The sequence below is a fragment of the Elephas maximus genome, chromosome 1 (assembly GCF_024166365.1).
Source record: "Elephas maximus indicus isolate mEleMax1 chromosome 1, mEleMax1 primary haplotype, whole genome shotgun sequence".
Taxonomy (NCBI): Eukaryota; Metazoa; Chordata; class Mammalia; order Proboscidea; family Elephantidae; genus Elephas; species Elephas maximus.
The window spans coordinates 126,379,814-126,397,493 of record NC_064819.1 but is presented as its reverse complement, the minus strand read 5'-3'; the positions used below and the strand labels follow the sequence as shown (position 1 = coordinate 126,397,493).

The window sequence follows — 17,680 nt, the reverse complement described above, 5'->3', positions numbered from 1 at the left end:
GAAATGAGAGCATTCTTAATAAATATGTGTCGGCAGACACCAAATAATTTTTCTTTTAATAAGTAGTGATGGTCATGAAAGTCAGAAGACTGTAAAATTTTCAACTAAGTACAAATCTATGATCTCAGGGACATTCTCATACACTGCTGATGGGTATGTTAGTTGGTACAATTATCACATAGGGCAAGTGGGAACATGTTTTCAAAGTTTAAGTCATGATGACATTTGAATTGGCAAATCTACTTCAAGAATTTATCCTGAGAAAATTTTCATAGATATGCACAAATGTCAACTACAAGAGTTATAGCATATTTACATTTATAGAAAGTACAAAGTTAAAAGCATATAATATCTCACAAGTGACTAAAAGAATAAATTATATTTCATCAATTCAGTGGCCTAGCATTCAATTATTAAATATGAGGTTGTCTTAGGCTGGGTTCTCTAGAGAAGCAAAACCAGTAAAGCATATAAATATATACAGAGAGAGAGAGATTTATATCAAGAAAACAGCTCACACAACAGTAGAGGGTGAAATGCTCCAAGCCTGTGGAGCAGAATAGAGGATTCTCCAGATTCATGTAGACGTAGGGGCTGGTGAACCCAAGATCTGCAGGTCTGAGAGCAGGGCTCTTCCTTACAGCCTGTGAAGGTCAACAAATGCCAAGATCAGCAGGCAAGACTGTGAGGCTTCTTCTGATTGACATCGCTGCAGGGGCTGGTAAACCCAAGATCGGCAGGTCAGAGAGCAGGACTCTTGCTCACAGGCTGTGAAGATTGATGAATCCTGAGACCTGCAGGTAAGCTGCTAGGTCAAGTCCCAAGAGACAGCTGAAGGATCCAGAGAGGGCAAAATCTAGAATGTCCACTTACATTTGAATGCAGGCTGCACACCCAAGAAAGCTCCCTTTCAATTGATTGGCTACTCACAGCAGATCCCATTTTGGGGGCAATCACATACAAACACTGAGAATCATGTCCCAGCCAAGTCAGCACACAATCTTAACCATAACAGAAGTTGTAGAAGAAAAGACAAGAAAAGTTTGTCAATTGGCATAGTATAGTTCATAAAGTTTATGTTCTACATCCTAGTTTGGTGAGTAGTGTCTGGGATCTTAAAAGCTCACAAGCAGCTATCTAAGATACAACTACTGGTCTCTATTTATCTAGAGCAGAAGAGAAAGAAGGAAACCAAAGACTCAGAGAAGGAACTAGTCTACAGGACTAATAATCTACATGAACCACAGCTTCAGCTAGCCTGAGATAAGAAGAACGAGATGGTGCCCAAATACCACTACGATGGGACCATCATTCTGATCAGGGCCATAATAGATGAATCCTGATAGAATGGGAGAAAAAGGTGGGACAGAACTCAAATTCTTAAAAAGCTCAGACTTACTATACTGCATGAGACTAGAGGAATTCCTGAGACTATCGCCCAAAGACATTCCTTAAACTTTGAACCAAAACTATCCCCAGAGATCAGCTTCTGGCTAAATAACAGACAGGCTCATAAAATAAAGAACATCATCTTGGGGAACATCTAGTTCAGTTGGCATAACATAGTTCATAAAGAAAATGTTCTACAGTCTACCTTGATGAATAGTGTCTGGAGTCTTAAAAGCTTGTGAATGGCCATCTCACCCCAACTGGATCAAGGGAGAATGAAGAAAACCAAAGACACAAGGGTAAGATTAGTCCAAAGGACTAATGGACCACAAGTACCACATCCTTCACCAGACTGAGTCCAACACAACTAGATGGTGCCTGGCTACAACCACTGACTGCTCTGACAAGGATCACAATAGAGGATCCCAGACAGAGTTGGAGAAAAATGTAAAACAAAAGTTCAGCTCACACACACACACACAAAAGAACATATTTACTGGTCTGACAGATGTTGAAGACACTCTGAATATATGGTCCCCAGATGCCCTTTTAGCTCAATAATGAAGTCACTCCCAAGGTTCACCCTTTATCCAAAGATTAGACAGGCCAATAAAACAAAATGAGACTAAATGGGCACACCAGCCCAGAAGTAAGGATTATAAGGCAGGAGAGGACAGGAAAGCTAGTAATGGGGAATTCAAGGTCAAGAAGGGGAGAGTGTTGACATGTCACAGGATTGCAAACTAGTGTCACAAAACAATATGTGTACTAATTGTTTAATGAGAAACTAATTTGCTCTGTAAACTTTCATCCAAAGTACAATAAAAAAAAAAGAATTTCAACCATGTGTACTTCTATCCTTTAAAAAATCATCTCTCTGAGACCGAATGGTCAACAATTACTCTAAACCAAAGATGAGAATGTAAGGGGGTAGGGAAACTGGATTACTGGAAACAGAACAACCAGAAGGGAAATAATGAGAATGTTGACACATTGTGAACAACATAACCAATGTCACTGAACAATTTGTTTAGAAATTATTAAAAGGGAACGTAATTTGTAATGTAACCTTTCACCAAAAACACAATAAAATATTATTTTTTTAAAAAGTCAATGAACATAAAAAGATGTTTCCAAATATTGAGAGCTCTGCAGGGTACAGTGGACCAGGCCTAGAGTCTCAGAATTGCCTGAGGTAGGTATCTAATAGGAGACTGCATAAAGGCCTTGGGAAGTCCTGGTGGTGTAATGGTTAAGAGCTACGGCTACTAACCAAAAATGTCGGCAGTTCAAATCTACCAGGTGCTCCTTGGAAACTTTATGGGGCAGTTCTACTCTTTCCTATAGAGTCACTATGAGTCGGAATCAACTTGATGCAACGGGTATATAGGCCTTGGACTCTAAGCAACTATCAGCACAAAGAGAAAGCAAGGAAACTTGCCTATCTTGAACTTGGGACTCGTTAAAGGAAAAATCATGAAAGGACAAAAGACTAAGAATAGCCAAGGCACTCCTGAATAGAACAAAGTGGCAGAACTTGTCAGTCTAAATATCAAGAACTATTATAAAGCTAGGGGTCTCTGGATGATGCTCTCAGCTGCTGACTGAAAACCTGGAGGTCCAAGTACACCCAGAGGTAATGCCCTCAGCTGCTAAATGAAAAACTGGAGGTTCAAGTCCACCCAGAGACACCTTGGAGGAAGTCCTGGAGATGTAGTTCTGAAAAATTATCCACAGAAAACCCCTTGGGGTTGCCATGAGTCAGAGTCGGCTCAACAGCAGCTAGTAAAATTATAAAACTGGAGAAATTAAGACTGTGATATTAGCACAGAGTTAAACCAGAAGACTAATAGAACGTAAAAGAAACAGAGGATGATAGATAATTGGTCATGGCTCATCAGTGGGAAAGAAAATGATGAACTATTCAATAAATAGTGCTAGGGCTATTGGTAGTCCATTTGGAAAAAAAAAAAAATGTAATTGGATCTCTACCCCATAAAATACACAAGAAATAATTTCAGATGAACTAAGACTTAAATGTAATAGGAAAAAGCCTAATCGTTTTAGGAGACAACATAGAGTAATCTCTTTTCGACGCTGGTATAGGGAAAGATTTCTTAAATAGATTTTTTTTAAATGCAAACCATCAAAGGAAAGACTGAAATTTCACTGCATAAAAATTAAGAACTTCTGTTCATCAAGTCATCCAGCAGTAACAATAAATGAACAATAGCCATAGGCAACAATGTGGTGAATCAATCACAAAAACACAGTCTCGAGTGAAATGCAGTCATTGAAGAATATACAAGGTATCATTACCTTTACGAAGGTTGAAAACTAAAAATTAAAACTATGAAGAAAATCAAGGGGATGATTATCTGAAAATTCAGAATGGTAATCAGCTCTCTGGAAAAGAGAGCAGAAGGTTACATGGGACTTTCAAGTTCCTGGTAATTCTGTCTCTAAACTGGGTGGTGGGTTCAAATATATTTACTTTGTCACTAATCTTTGAACTATATATAAAAAAAACAAAAACCAAACCCTTTGCCATTGAATTGATTCCAACTCATAGCCACCCTATAGGACAGAGTAGAACTGCCCTGTATGTTTTCCAAGGAGCACCTGGTGGATTTGAACCACCAAACTTTTGGTTAGCAGCTGTAGCTCTTAACCACTATGCCACCAGCGTTTCTGAACAATGTATAAACATATTTTATATGCTGTGGATATATAATGTATTTCACAATAAAATGCTTTTAAACAGAAGGATATAAAATAATATGTAATGCATTTTTTAATGTTAAGATTTGCTTAAAGAAGTGAGACAATATATGCTAAAGTCCTAAAAATGGTCGACCTCATACGGTCAGTAGTTACAGATGATTTTATTTCCCTATAAAGAATATCACCCATGGGTACGGATCTCCTTTAAAAAATCATCTGTATGAGACCAAATGGTCAACAATTACTTTAAAGCAAAGATGAGAAGGTAAAGGGGCAGGGAAACTAGATTACCAGAAATGGAAAAACCAGAACGGAAATATGAAAATGTTGATACATTGTGAAACATGTAATAACCAATGTCACTGAACAATTTGTGATGGATCCTGATAGAATGGGAGAAAAATGTGGAAAAGAACAGTAATCTAGTTTCCCTGGCCCCTTACCTTCTCATCTTTGCTTTAGAGTAATTATAATGAACCAAGAGCAAATAAGTGGGACCCAGCGTTCATGAGTGTATCCATAAGGTAAATTTATTTATTTTTTTTTATTTCCCACCCACTTTTTAAACCCATCCAGTGGGAGTTACCCTTTTCTTGGCCCTGAATGAAAACATAGGAGACGTGTTGAATTTTCTACTTCTTGGCTAAAACCCATACCAGTTCCCGTCAGGTTGATTCTGACCCATAGTGACCCTACAAGACAGAGTAGAACTGCCCCATAGAGTTTCCAGGCTGTAATTATTACAGAAGCAGACTGCTGCATCTTTCTCCCATGGAGCTCCTGGCAGGTTGGAACCACCAACCTTTTGGTTAACAGCCGAGCAGTTAATCATTTCACCACCAGGGCTCCATTCTTGGCTAATAGACATTTTAATTTGTAAATACAGTCTCAATTCATTAATTCAAAGAGTCCGTTTCAATGTCACCTTGAAGACTAAGATGCACCTGACCCATGCCGTGATATTTTCAATTGCATCATATGCATGTGAAAGCTGGTCAATGAATAAGAAGACTGAAGAAGAATCGACACCTTTGTATTGTGGTGTTGGCGAAGAATATTGAAATTAGAACAAGTTCAAGAGAGCCAAAATAAAACCTTGAGTATATACCACCTGAATTTAGAGACCATCTCAAGAATAGATTTCACATGTTGAACACTAATGACTGAAGACCAGAGGAATTGTGGAATGACATCAAGGATATTAAACATGAAGAGAGCAAGAGGTCATTAAAAAGGAAGGAAGCAAAATGGATGTCAGAAGAGACTCTGAAATTTGTTCTTGAATGTCAAGTAGCTAAAGCTAAAGGAAGAAATGATGACGTAAAAGAGCAGAACAGATTTCAAAGGGCAGCTCAAGAAGACAAAGCATTAAAATGAAATGTGCAAAGGCTTGGAGTTAGAAAACCAAAAGGGGAGAACAAGCTCAGCATTTCTCAAGCTGAAAGAATTGAAGAAAAAAATTCAAGCCTCAACTTGAAATAGTGAGGCATTCTATGGGCAAAATACTGACTGACACAGGAAGCATCAAAAGGAGATGGAAGGAATACACAGAGTCACTCTACCAAAAAGAACTGGTTGACATCAAATCATTTCAGAAGGTAGCATATGATCAAGAACCAATGGTACTGAAGGAAGAGGTCCAACCTGCACTGAAGACCTTGGTGAAAAGCAAGGCTATAGGAACTGACAGAATACCAAGTGAGATGTTTCAACAAACAGATGCAGCACTGGAAGTGCTCACTCATCTATGCCAAGAAATTTGGAAGACAGCTGCCTGACCAACTGACCTGAAGAGATCCATATTCTAAAGAAAGGAGATCTGAGAGAATTCGGAAATTATTGAACAATATCATTAATATCACACACAAGTAAAATTTTGCTGAAGATCATTCAAAAGTGGTAGCAGCAGTACATCGACTGCCAGAAATTCAAGCCGGATTCAGAAGAGGATGTGGAATGAGAAATATCATTGTTGATATCAGATGGATCCTGGCTGAAAGCAGAGAATACCCTAAAGATGTTTTCCTATGCTTTACTAACTATGCAAAGGCATTTGACTGTGTAGATCATAACAAATTATGGATAAATTGTAAAGAAGGGGAATACCAGAACACATAATTGTACTCATGAGGAACTTGTACATAGATCAAGAGGCAGTCATACAAACAGAACAAGGGGATATTGTGTGGTTTAAAACCAGGAAAGGTGTGTGTCAGGTTTGTATCCTGTCACCATACTTTTTGATCAGTACGGTGAGCAAATAATCTAAGAAGCTGGAGGCAGGGCCAAGATGGCTGACCAGGTAGAAGCTACCTAGGGTCCCTCTTGCAACAAAGACTCAGAAAAACAAGTGAATCGATCACATACATGACAATCTACAAACCCTGACCATCAAACACAGATATAAAGAGTTGATCTGAGTGACAGAGACTGAGAATGAACAACCATGGGGAAGCAGCGACTGTTTTCAGAGCCTGGAGCCAGGGTCCCAGTCAGGAAACCTTGGCGCCGGGCTTTAGACTGGGTGGAGGGGAGCTGAGCACGGCATCCTGAGACAGAGCAAACATGACACGCAGCCCTAGACCCCTGAACTGACCTGGGGGAAGCCCAGCCAGTGCACGCAGGCAGCACAGCGAGGCGGCTGACAGGCGGAGAAGTCACCAGGAGGCAGCAACTGGTTTTGGAGCCGGAAGTGTGGTGTCCCAGCCAGGGAACCTTGACGCTGGGCTTTGGACTGGGAGTGGAGGAACTAACCATGGCTTCTGAGGCAGCGCAAGCACAGGATGCGGACCTGACCCTCGGGGGCAATCTCTACCCAGCCAGCACACACAGTCGACGTGCCCCACGGGAATCTCATATAAAACAGTCATCCCAAGCAAGATAAGTAACTTTGTCTATATTCCGGGGTGCTACTCTCTCCTATTTGTCTGAGCCCTCCCCTCCCCTTCCCAGGTGGCTTCATTAACATTGGAATTTCCTGAGCCAGAGAGTGAACTGCGCTGTAGTTTTTTTTTCTTTCTTTCTTTCTTTTTTTTTTGACCTTTTCCTAACCCATTCTCCTGGCCTGAGAAAAGCAGCTACAAAAAACCCAGGGACCAAAAATCCTTCCCTAATTGGACTAAAAACACAGAACCAGCTCCAGCCAAGTGTATGTGATCCACAGTCTTGGGCTTTCATCCCTACAGGGAACAAGGTGGCTATTATAATGCAAAGGCATTTCTGATAGGGATCTGACTGTAATTGTTTTAGCGGATTACTGGAAAGACAAGTTTCCCAGGTCTGTTATCTCTGCGTATTCAACAGAGCCCTCACTGATCCACAACAGGGAACTGAGGGCTGAAGCTCCCCCCAGACCACCTAGCCTCCTGCCTTAGAGGTCTAAGAAGGGTGACACCTACCAATCTGTAGAGGTGCTTGCATTGGGGGCCTAAGGTACAGCTGCAGAGCCCACCCACCAAAGTGCTTTAGGAATAGAGACACACCTACCTCTCTGGCACTTGGGGGAAGCCTGTCAGCATCCTGCCCCCCCTGGAGTGTGAACCCCTGCTGCTACTAGAATCTGGTGCACACAACTATCACCACTACTTCTCAAGGTGGATAGGTGATGGTCTGCACCACACACTTGGTGACCCAAAATCAGATTCTACTCAAGAATAGTGAATGGACTCTTAGGCTTATATATCTGGTAACAGCCCAAAACACCTGGTAATAGGACATAAGTGAGTCAAGGGCTACAACAATCAAGACAGCACAATCTAGTAGCCCATCTACATATATTGAAAGAAAACAAAACAAGATAAGACTCAGTGAGCAAATATAGAATAAATCACTACAATACCTTAGTGATGGCTCGGAGACAGCAGTTGATATCAAACCACATAAAGAAGCAGACCATGACAGCTTCTACAACCTCCCAAACAAAATAATCAAAATCTTTCCCAAATGAAGATACAATTCTGGAATTATCAGATAAAGAATATAAAAAACGAATTTACAGAATGCTTCAAGACATCAGGGATGACCTCAGAAATGACATAAGGCAAACTGCAGAAAAAGCCAAGGAACACACTGATAAAGCAGTTGAATAACTCAAAAAGATTATTCAAGAACATAGTGGAAAAATTAATAAGTTGCAAGAATCCATAGAGAGACAGCATTCAGAAACCCAGAAGATTAACAATAAAATTACAGAATTAGACAATGCAATAGGAAGTCAGAGGAACGGACTCAAGCAATTGGAATACAGAGTGGGAGATCTGGAGGACCAGGGAATTGACACCAATATAGCTGAAAAAAAATCAGATAAAAGAATTTAAAAAAATGAAGAAACCCTAAGAATCATGTGGGACTCTATCAAGAAGGATAACTTGCGTGTGATTGGAGTCCCAGAACAGGGAGGGATAACAGAAAACACAGAGAGAATAGTTGAAGATCTGTTGGCAGAAAACATCCCTGACATCATGAAAGACAAAAGGATATCTATCCAAGATGCTCATCGAACCCCATTTAAGATTGATCCAAAAAGAAAAACACCAAGACATATTATCATCAAACTTGCCAAAACCAAAGATAAAGAGAAAATTTTAAAAGCAGCCAGGGTTGAAAGAAAGGTCTCCTACGAAGGCGAATCAATAAGAATAAGTTCAGACTACTCAGCAGAAACCATGCAGGCAAGAAGGCAATGGGATGACATATATAGAGCACTAAAGGAGAAAAACTGCCAGCCAAGGATCATATATCCAGCAAAACTCTCTCTAAAATATGAAGACGAAATTAAAACATTTACAGATAAACACAAGCTTAGAGAATTTGCAAAAACCAAACCAAAAAAAAAAAAAGCTACAAGAAATACTAAAGGAAATTGTTTGGTCAGAAAACCAATAATATCAGATACCAGCACAACACAAGGTCACAGAACAGAACATCCTGATATCAACTCAAATAGGGAAATCACAAAAACAAATTAAGATAAATTTTAAAAAGAAAAAAACGCTCAAAACAGGGAATCATTGAAGTCAATATGAAAAAGATCATAACAATCAAAAAGAGGGACTAAATACAGGTGGCACAGAACTGCCATATGGAGAGGGATACAAGGCGATATAGGACAATACAAGTTAGGTTTTTACTTAGAAAAATAGGGGTAAATATTAAGGTAACCACAGAGAGGTATAACAACTCCATAACTCAAAATAAAAACCAAGAAATAAAGTCAAATACTATGAAAATGAGGAACACACAATTTACAAAGAAAAACATCTCAGCACAAAAAAGTAAGTGGAAAAATGAAATTGTCAACAACACACATAAAAAGGCATCAAAATGACAACACTAAACGCATACTTATCTATAGTTATGCTGAATGTAAATGGACTAAACACACCAATAAAGAGACAGAGAGTCTCAGGCTGGATAAAGAAACACGATCCATCTATATGCTGCCTACAAGAGACACACCTTAGACTTAGAGACACAAACTAAAACTCAAACGATGGAAAAAAATATATCAAGCAAACAACAATCAAAAAAGAGCAGGAGTGGCAATATTAATTTCTGACAAAATAGACTTTAAACTTAAATCCACCACAAAGGATAAAGAAGGACACTATATAATGATTAAAGGGACAATTGACCAGGAAGATATAACCATATTAAATATTTATGCACCCAATGACAGGGCTGCAAGGTACATAAAACAAACTTTAACAGAACTGAAAAGTGAGATAGACACCTCCACAATTATAGTAGGAGACTTCAACACACCACTTTCGGAGAAGGAGAGGACATCCAGTAAGAAGCTCAACAGAGACACGGAAGACCTAATTGCTACAATCAACCAACTTGACCTCATTGACTTATACAGAACTCTCCACCCAACTGCTGCAAAGTATACTTTTTTTTCTAGTGCACATGGAACATTCTCTAGACTAGACCACATATTAGGTCATAAAACAAACGTTTGCAGAATCCAAAACATCGAAATATTACAAAGCATCTTCTCAGACCACAAGGCAATAAAAGTAGAAATCAATAACAGAAAAACTAGGGAAAAGAAATCAAATACTTGGAAACTGAACAATACCCTGCTGAAAAAAGACTGGGTTATAGAAGACATTAAGGAGGTTATAGAAGACATTAAGAAATTCATAGAATGCAACGAGAATGAAAACACTTCCTATCAAAACGTCTGGGACACAGCAAAAGCAGTGCTCAGAGGTCAATTTATATCGATAAATGCACACATACAAAAAGAAGAAAGAGCAAAAATCAGAGAACTGTCCCTACAACTTCAACAAATAGAAAGTGAGCAACAAAAGAATCCATCAGGCACCAGAAGAAAACAAATAATAAAAATTAGAGCTGAACTAAATGAATTAGAGAACAGAAAAACAATTGAAAGAATTAACAAAGCCAAAAGCTGGTTCTTTGAAAAAAATTAACAAAATTGATAAACCATTGGCCAGACTGACTAAAGAAATACAAGAAAGGAAACAAATAACCTGAATAAGAAACGAGATGGGCCACATCACAACAGACCCAACTGAAATTAAAAGAATCATATCAGATTATTACGAAAAATTGTATTCTAACAAATTTGCAAACCTAGAAGAAATGGATGAATTCCTAGAAAAACACTACCTACCTAAACTAACAGAATCAGAAGTAGAACAACTAAATAGACCCATAAAAAAAAAAAAAGAGATTGAAACGGTAATAAAAAACTCCCTACAAAAAAAAACCCTGGCCCAGGCTGCTTTACTGCAGAGTTTTACCAAACGTTCAGAGAAGAGTTAACACCACTACTAAGCATAGAAAATGACGGAATACTACCTAACTCATTCTATGAAGCCACCATATCCCTGATACCAAAATCAGGTAAAGACACCTCAAAAAAAAGAAAATTACAGACCTATATCCCTCATAAACATAGATGCAAAAACCCTCAACAAAATTCTAGCCAATAGAATTCAACAACATATCAAAAAAATAATCAACCACGACCAAGTGGGATTTTTACCAGGTACGCAAGGCTTTTTTTATGCAAGGCTGGTTTAGCATTAGAAAAACCATTAATGTAACCCACCATATAAATAAAACAAAAGACAAAAACCACATGATCTTATCAATTGATGCAGAAAAGGCATTTGACAAAGTCCAACACCCATTTATGATAAAAACTATCAGCAAAATAGGAATTGAAGGAAAATTCCTCAACATAATAAAGGGCATCTATACAAAGCCAACAGCCAACATCACTCTAAATGGAGAGAGTCTGAAAGCATTTCCCTTGAGAACAGGAACCAGACAAGGATGCCCTTTATCACCGCTCTTATTCAACATCGTGCTAGAAGTCCTAGCCAGAACAATTAGGCTAGACAAGGAAATAAAGGGCATACGGATTGGCAAGGAGGAAGTAAAATTACCTCTATTCGCAGATGACATGATCTTCTACACAGAAAACCCTAAGGAATCCTCCAGAAAACTACTGAAACTAATAGAAGAGTTTGGCAGAGTCTCAGGTTAAAAGATAAACATACAAAAATCACTTGGATTCCTCTACATCAACAAAAAGAACATCGAAGAGGAAACCACCAAATCAATACCATTACCATTCATAGTAGCCCCCAAGAAGATAAAATACTTAGGAATAAATCTTACCAAGGATGTAAAAGACCTATACAAAGAAAACTACAAAGTACTAGTGCAAGAAACTAAAAAGGACCTACTTAAGTGGAAAAACATACCTTGCTCATGGATAGGAAGACTTAACATAGTAAAAATGTCTATTCTACCAAAAGCCATCTATACATACAGTGCAATTCCTATCCAAATTTCAATGACATTTTTTAATGTGATGGAGAAACAAATCACCAACTTCATATGGAAGGGAAAGAAGCCTCAGATAAGTAAAGCATTACTGAAAAAGAAGAAGAAAGTGGGAGGCCTCACTCTACCTGATTTTAGAACATACTATACAGCCACAGTAGTCAAAACAGCCTGGTATTGGTACAACAACAGGCACAGAGACCAATGGAACCGAATTGAGAACCCAGATATAAATCTATCCACATATGAGCAGCTGATATTTGACAAAGGCCCAGTGTCAGTTAATTGGGAGAAAAGATAGTCTTTTTAACAAATGGTGCTGGCATAACTGGATATCCATTTGCAAAAAAATGAAACAGGACCCATACCTCACACCATGCACAAAAACTAACTCCAAGTGAATCAAAGACCTAAACATAAAGACTAAAACGATAAAGATCATGGAAGAAAAAATAGGGACAACGCTAGGAGCCCTAATACAAGGCATAAACAGAATACAAAATCTTACCAAAAATGACGAAGAGAAACCAGATAACTGGGAGCTCCTAAAAATCAAACACCTATGCTCATCTAAAGACTTCACCAAAAGAGTAGAAAGACCACCTACAGATTGGGAAAAAAATTTTAGCTATGACATTTCCAACCAGCACCTGATCTCTAAAATCTACATGATTCTGTTAAAACTCAACCACAAAAAGACAAACAACCCAATCAAGAAGTGGGCAAAGGATATGAACATGCACATCACTGAAGAAGATATTCAGGCAGCTAATAGATACATGAGAAAATGCTCTCGATCATTAGCCATTAGACAAACGCAAATTAAGACTACGATGAGATTCCATCTCCAACAAGGCTGACATGAATTCCAAAAAACACAGAATAATAAATATTGGAGAGGCTGTGGAGAGATTGGAACTCTTCTACACTGCTGGTGGGAATGTAAAATGGTACAACCACTTTGGAAATCTATCTGGCATTTTCTTAAAAAGTTAGAAACCATACAACCCAGAAATCCGACTCCTCGGAATATACCCTAGAAAAATAAGAGCCTTCACACGAACAGATATATGCATACCCATGTTTATTGCAGCTCTGTTTACAATAGCAAAAAGCTGGAAGCAACCAAGGTGTCCATCAACGGATGAATGGTTAAATAAATTGTGGTATATTCACACAATGGAATACTACGCATCGATAAAGAACAGTGACGAATCTCTACAACATTTCATAACACGGAGGAACCTGGAAGGCATTATGCTGAGTGAAATTAGTCAGAGGAAAAAGGATAAATATTGTATAAGACCACAATTATAAGATCTTGAGAAATAGTATAAACTGAGAAGAACACATACTTTTGTGGTTATGAAGGAGGGAGGGAGGGAGGGTGGGAGAGGGTTATTTACTGATCAGTTAGTAGATAAGAACTACTTTAGGTGAAGGGAAGGACCATACTCAATACACGGAAGGTCAGCTCAAATGGACTGGACCAAAAGCAAAGAAGTTTTCAGGATAAACTGAATGCTTCAAAGGTCAGCGGAGCAGGGGCGGGGGTTTGGGGACCATGGCTTAAGGAGACTTCTAAGTCAATTGGCAAAATAATACTATTATGAAAATATTCTTCATCTCACTTTGAAATGTGGCGTCTGGGGTCTTAAATGTTAACAAGCGGCCATCTAAGATGCATCAATTGGTCTCAAGCCACCTGGATCAAAGGAGAATGAAGAACATCAAGGTCACATGACAACTAAGAGCCCAAGAGACAGAAAGGGCCACATGAAACAGAGACTTACACCATCCTGAGACCAGAAGAACTAGATGGTGCCCGGCCACAATCGATGACTGCCCTGACAGGGAGCACAACAGAGAACCCCTGAGGGAGCAGGAGATCAGTGGGATGCAGACCCCAAATTCTCATAAAAAGACCAGACTTAATGGTCTGACTGAGACTAGAGGATTCCCCGTGGTCATGCTCCCCAAACCTTCTGTTGGCCCAGGACAGGAACCATTCCCGAAAACAACTCATCACACATGGAAGAGACTGGACAATGGGTTGGAGAGAGATGCTGATGAAGAGTGAGCTACTTGTATCAGGTGGACACTTGAGACTGTGTTGGCGTCTCCTATCTGGAGGGGAGTTGGGAGGGTAGAGAGGGTTAGACCCTGGCAAAATTGTCATGAAAGTAGAGACTGGAAGGGCTGACTCATTAGGGGGAGAGTAAGTGGGAGTATGGAGTAAGGTGTATATAAGCTTATATGTGACAGACTGACTTGATTTGTAAACGTTCACTTAAAGCTCAATAAAAATTATTTTAAAAAATAATCTAAGAAGCTGGACTATATGAAGAAGACTGTGGCATCAGGACAGAGGGAGCCGAGTTAACACCCTGCGATATGCAGATGACACAACCTTCCTTGCTGAAAGTGAAGAGCACTTGAAGCACTTACTAACGAAGATTAAAGACCACAGCCTTCAGTATGGATTACACCTCAACATTAAGAAAACAAAAATCCTCATAGATGGACCAATAAGCAACATAATGATAAACGGAGAAAAGGTGGAAGTTGTCAAGGATTTCATTTGACTTGAATCCACAAATAACACCCATGGAAGCAGAATTCAAGAAATCAAAAGACACATTGCATTGGGCAAATCTCCTGCAAAAGACTGCTTTAAAGTGTTAAAGAGCAAATATGTCACTTTGAAGACTAAGGTCCGCCTGACCCAAGCCATAGTGTTTTCCATCACCTCACATGCGTGGGAAAGCTGGGTAGTGAATAAAGAAGACTGGAGAAAAATTGATGCCTTTGAATTACGGTGCTGGCGAAGAATATTGAGTATACCATGGACTGCCAAAAGAACAAATAAATCTGCCTTGGAAGAAGTACAGCAAGAATGCTCCTTGGAAGTAAGGACGGTGAGGCTTGGTCTCACATACTTAGGACATGTTATCAAGAGTGATCATTCCTGGAGAAGCACAACACACTTGGTAAAGTAAAGGGTCATCAAAAAAGAGGAAGACCCTCAACAAGATGGATTGGCACAGTGGCTGCAACAATGGGTTCAACCATAACAATGACTGTTTGGATGGGGCAGGACCGGGCAGTGTTTCGTTCTAGTGTACATAGCGTTGCTAGGAGCTGGAAACAACTAGACTGCACCTAACAACAACAAAATATCAATACTTCACTCCTCAAGGCTGTTGCCCTGACTCAGCTCAGGTCTTCTGCATGAAAGGAAGGTCTGCGAATGGGTGTGTTCTGCTGCTTTTGTCTTTCCCCAGCTTAGAAGTTTCTGACTGTGTGCCCCACCCCTCATCCTGGAATGTGCTTCCTTTATTGTCAGGTGGCTTGGTGTTTTCGCAGCTTTGCAGGGATTTAAAGCTAATTCTTTCTCTCATTTGCCCTTTAGTGTAGGGTTACCAGATTTAGAAAAAAACAAAAATACATGATGGCCAATTAAATTCAAATTTCAGATAAACAACAAATAATTTTTAGTTTAAGTGTGTCTCAAGTATTACGTATCTGAAATTTAAGTATTGCACAATACATACTGAAAAATGATTCGTTATCTATCATGTAAATGTTACTGGGTGTCCTGCTTTTTTTTCAGGCAACTATCAGAGACCCACCTCTGCTGAACCTCTCCCAATATCACTGTCTAAATGCAAACAGGGTCTTTGCTATAAATGGATGTTCTCCATTACCCCTCAGCGTCTTTCCCCACCATACAATGACTACCTTTTACTGCTAAAGCCTTCTCACCTAGCGGGACATTCTCTTGGCCAAGATTCATTTTTATATGCTTCCAAGCTGACATTCCTAACTAAGCATGCCACATCTCATCCCTAGAATTCACTAACGTTTGACTCACTTCTGGGAGAGTTTGCTGTTCCTTCTGCAGCCCCAGGAGGGAGGACTGTGTGTTCTCCAATGTTAGGGAACACGTGTCAAGCTCTCCAAGTGGTCCTGCAGAACCCCTTTTCTTTAGATTGAGGTCAGGAGGTGGCAACTCTGTGCACAACCTTCTCCCTCAGTGGTGGTGTGGAGGTGAGGGGAGGGACTAACAATGACCAAAGAAATGATTCTCTCATAAAATTTTCTTATAATTTCTGCACTCTCAACTTTTAAAATCCTTGGTGTGGATGAGGAATAATCCAAGGGTAAAAAAAAAAAAAGAGATCCAGTAATTCCATAACCAGTTATTAGCTCTTCTCTTTAAAAAATGTGCATCTTGGCAGCATCAATCACAATTAACTTTGATAGGCAAAATCTTTTATATCTTGGAACCTCAGGCCAAACTTCCAAGTTAATATCATGGTAATGTTGTTGTGTGCCTTCAAGTCGTTTTGGACTCAGGGTGATCCCAAGTGGTACAGAGTAGAACCTACCCCATAGGATTTTCTTGGCTGTGATCTTTACAGAGGCAAATCGCCAGGTCTCTCTCATGTGGAGCTGCTGGTAGGTTTGAATCGCCAACCTTTAGATTAGCAGCTGAGCACTCAAACGTTTGCACCACCAGGGTTCCTTATCATGATGATACACAAGTGTATATTCATCTCTGCTCAAATGCTCAAATCATGCTGTCTGCTTTCTCAACCTACAGCTGTGACTGTCCCACTGGGTGGAAAGGGGCATTCTGCACAGAGACCGTTTCCACCTGCGATCCTGAGCACGACCCTCCGCACCAGTGCAGCAAAGGAGCAACCTGTGTTTCATTGCCTGATGGATATACCTGCTCCTGTCCTCTAGGAACTACTGGAATCTACTGTGAACAAGGTGAGGCCGGGTTTCAACTCATTTTGCTGTCCAACTATTTAACTTAGTTTCCCTTCTGGAAAACAAAAGAATGGAAGTAGAGTCCATTATTTTCTCTCCCTGATATATTTGACATGTTATTTTACAAATAAGACAGTATTCAAAATTCAGTGGTACAAAAATGCAGCTTATTTTTTTAGAATTGCTTTAACGTATTAACTCTAAATACTCTGCTCATTTAACTTAGGTCTTCTAGATGTTTTGTGATAATACAGAAGAATCCAGTGAGTTTATGTCAAAACTCAATTCCAGAACAAGCCTCCATTTTTAAGTTTGTCTCTCTGTACCTTCTATCTTACTCAGTCTTATGAGGAGTATCACCAGACAGCTATGTAAGCTCCAGAGAAGAATAGGAGAAATCTGAGAAGTGAAATGACCCAAGTCAGTAGGGATAATAAGGAGCTTTCAATTTTCTATGCCTCATCTGCTTCACTGCTCTTTCTTGTTCTTTTATGGTTGCTAAGGTCTTGACCACCGTTCAAATTATGGTAATGCCTCTGATAAAGCTCAGCAATCTCTTGGGTGCAGCTCACTTGGGCTGTAGCTAGTGCTAAGAATATGCTTAGAGCTAAGGCATCTCCACTTTAACCTCTAGCTTGCAAAAGCATTGCTGGATTTCTTCCATATCACAAGGTTGAGTAGGGAGAAGGGAGTGGAACAGAGCAGTCCTGCTCCTTCCTTCCTAGAGATAAACTGAAGTCATTCCCTACTGTTCTCCTTGCAGTCAAATAGCACAAACTCATCATGGACTACCCCTCAGCTAACCCCAGTAATGCTACAAGGACCAAATGAGGTCATGTTTTTGAATTCCCTTTGTAAGCTGCAAAAAAGCTGTAAAGGGATAAACCATTTTTTGAGTCATGTGTGTATAAAGATGATCAATAAGTTAAAACTGATCTATTTAAGATATAGACACATACAT

At 39.5% G+C, this 17,680-nt stretch overlaps 1 protein-coding gene across 1 annotated transcript in view; it reads left to right on the top strand.

Moving 5' to 3' along the window:
• The window catches only part of EYS (eyes shut homolog), a 1,933,311-nt gene that overhangs the window by 1,889,937 nt on the left and 25,694 nt on the right, over positions 1–17,680 (top strand). Inside the window, 1 exon segment of the mRNA XM_049873718.1 lies at positions 16,547–16,719. Coding sequence (XP_049729675.1) covers positions 16,547–16,719 — 173 coding nt within the window.